Here is a 3,252-nt window from a genome sequence, read left to right on the forward strand (position 1 = left end):
GAAGATAAACATGAATTTGTCACTGGCCAAGCGATAGATGGTTGGTTTTTAAACATGGTGGTAAAAGTTGTGGGTTCAATCCTCCTTGTACTTTTTTAATTATTGTTGCATAGTTGTTGACGTGTCAATGTCGTGTACGATGTTTGTGTTGTGTACGATGTTGAAAGCGCGTATACCATTAAAGCTCTGGCTGATTTTGTAAACATGGAAGGAGGTATTTATGTGAACTGTATAGAGGATTCTTGTATGTTTTTTCAATAATCTTTAGCATAAGATCGTTCTTTTTTTGTTAATTTCATCATTTCATACACATTTTTTGAGATTACTTGCTTTTACAATTTTGAGTAATGTTATGAATACTTAGCAGTATAATCGAACCACCCCATGTTGCTTTTCAATTTTATTCATGTCTTATAGATTATCACTATTATAGTATATATTTCCTTGGTAGTTAGACATTTATTATGTTCTTCATATTATTTTGAATGTTTTTAAACTTCATTCTGTTAGTGCTGATATCTTATATGTTACCATTAGTATAAAATATATTGTTAATGTAGGTACCATCGTGAAGATATTTTCTCTTCCATCTAGTGTGGTAGTTTTCTTCCCTGATAACTTTGATAAGACTGTTTTAGATGAAACAAAAGTTGTTCTTGTTGAGTTCTATGCACCATGGTATGTATAGATTAACGCGATCTTCTGTAACTTTATGATATGGTAATCTTTTTTCATTTTCAATGTTTCTGAATCTTATTTCTTGCCATCATTATTGTATTTAGGTGTGGTCATTACAAGGTTTTTGCTTATATAAGGATATTCTATTGTCTAAGACTTCTACCATAGCTAGCTTATAATCTTAATTTGGAAATTTTTCCTTATGATTAACTATATCAAGATTGATCCTTATACTGTTTATATTATTTATTTAGACTTATGAAAATGTTTTCGCAATATTCAGTTTGGAGAAGAAAGTAGTCATAGCTAATTTCGATACTGACGAATACAAGGATTTGGTAGAGAAGTGAGTGCAATAAGATCTTTTTATTTGACAAATACAGGGTTGTTCTTTTTTTTTAAAAATTATATTTTTTATCAGGGATCCATTTTTATTATTTGCATTGGGCCTTTTAAAAGTCAGGATCGACCCTAGTGCTTGTAGATGGTCTTGTGTGTTGGAAGTTTGAAGATGTGGGTTGGTTACGAGGGTTAAATAATAATTTATCCGGTGATAGATACAAATTTGATACAGATGCATACCAGTCCATGTATTCCCTGCTTGGTTTACATTCGCCTGGCATGATATTGTCCTTCCTCGTTTTCCGATGGAGGGTGACATAGATGTGGGTAACCAATTCAAAAATAAAGTTGATTGTGTGCTTTCCATAAAGAAATGTCACATGAAACACTGTGGGGATTTTAAGGTGGAAGATTATGATAAGAAGAGGTACCTAATATGTTGTAAAAATGATATGTGCAAATTTCATTTATTGGCGTCTATAGAAGAAGAAGTGACTTATGGGAGATAGGCATTATGAACCCCCCACATAGTTGTTCAAAAACTATCTTAAATCAGGATCATTATAAACTTAGCTCTCATCTGATGTGTCAACATTTAATGCCTTTTATATAAAATGATCCTTCAATCAAGGTGAGCGTTTGTATCAGTAAAATTGTTTTTGAATACAAATTCACTCCGTCATATAGGAAAACATAGATTGCAAGGAATAAAGCAATTAAACAGGTATACGGTAACTGGGAGAATTCATACAAAGAACTTCCACATTACTTGTTAGCACTTTAAAAATTTATTTCTGATACAGTGGTGGAAATGGAAACACTACCCATATATACAGATCACAACACTATTGTTGAAGGGAAACACATCTTTCATCGACTATTCTGGGCATTCCAACCATGCATTAGAGGCTTTTCATATTGCAAGCCTATACTTCAAATTGATGGAACTTGGTTATATGGTAAGTACAAAGGGACGCTGCTTATGGTGGTACCACAAGATGATAATAGTAATATTTTCCTAGTTGATTTTGCCCTTGTGGAAGGTGAGATGGCTGAAGGTTGGTGGTTCTTTCTACAGAACTTGAGAAGGCATGTTGCTCCTCAACCTGACCTATGATTGGATTCAGACATGCATGCATTGATTGAAAGTGCATACAATAATCCAAATAATGGTTGGCATAATCTTTCATCTATGCAAGTCTACTGTATCAGACACATTGCGGTAAATTTCATGAGAGAAATCAAGGACAAAAACCTCTGAAAAAAAGTTGCTAACATGGGTAAGTTTCTACCTATTTGCTAACATTATATCTTAGTTAATTATATATTATAACATTAACCAATTTTTTTAACATATAAGGTATGCTTTAAACCAACCAACATTTCACTATTACCGAAATGAAATTGGCATGGTTAATGATGATGCTTTAAGGTGGGTAGACAATATTCCAGTATAAAAATGGATGAGGGCATTTGACAGGGGTCGACGTTGGGATCACATGACAACGAACCTCTTCGAGTCAATGAATTAAATATTTAAAGGCACTCGTAATCTGCCCATTACGGCATTGGTAAGTGCAACATATTATACACTAACATCACTATTTGCTGAAAGGGGTGCATAATGGAGTACAATGTAGAAATCAGAGCAAACATTTACAAACAATTGTGTTAAGATGATGAAAAAAGAAACAACAAAATCCAACATGCATCAGATAAGAATTTTTTACTACAATCACAACACTTTCATTGTGAAGGAGACACTGGGCCACGATAAGGGGAAGCCTATGGGACATTATAAGGTAAACCTAATAAATGGTTGGTGTGACTTTGGAAAGTTTCAGGCATACTGTGTTCTTTGTTCACGTGTTATCATTGCATGTTTTATGATGCGCCAAGACATCTATGCTCTTTTATCCGACGTTTACAAGGTCACAAACCTATTTGGGGTTTACAACACAAGTTTTCCAGTGCTACCAAACGATGAATATTAGCCCATTTATGAAGGAGATCAAATTTGCCATAATTCAAGAATGCGGATGAACAAGAAAGGTCGTCTAGTGAGCACGCGTATTAGAACAGAAATGAACACGACTGATAAGTTCGAGAGAAAATGTTCCATGTGTTGTCTTCCTGGACACAACCAAACTCGGTGTCCCAATGTGGAACTAGTAATAATTAAACTTTTACTTTGTTATTAATTATCATTTTCAGGTTGCCATCAAGTTTCTA

The 3,252-nt window shown here is 33.9% G+C and overlaps 1 protein-coding gene across 1 annotated transcript; it reads left to right on the forward strand.

Annotated features, from left to right (window-relative positions):
• The first annotated feature begins 204 nt into the window (after positions 1-204).
• LOC127080166 (protein disulfide-isomerase 2-3-like) lies at positions 205-3,014 on the forward strand. The gene is made up of 6 exons (XM_051020499.1): positions 205-214; positions 561-678; positions 783-798; positions 933-1,016; positions 1,824-1,979; positions 2,778-3,014. The coding sequence occupies exons 1-6, from the start codon at positions 205-207 to the stop codon at positions 3,012-3,014; spliced, it is 621 nt and encodes a 206-aa protein (XP_050876456.1).
• Positions 3,015-3,252: the final 238 nt, after the last annotated feature.

Source organism: Lathyrus oleraceus, chromosome 5, assembly GCF_024323335.1.
Source record: "Lathyrus oleraceus cultivar Zhongwan6 chromosome 5, CAAS_Psat_ZW6_1.0, whole genome shotgun sequence".
Taxonomy (NCBI): domain Eukaryota; kingdom Viridiplantae; phylum Streptophyta; class Magnoliopsida; order Fabales; family Fabaceae; genus Lathyrus; species Lathyrus oleraceus.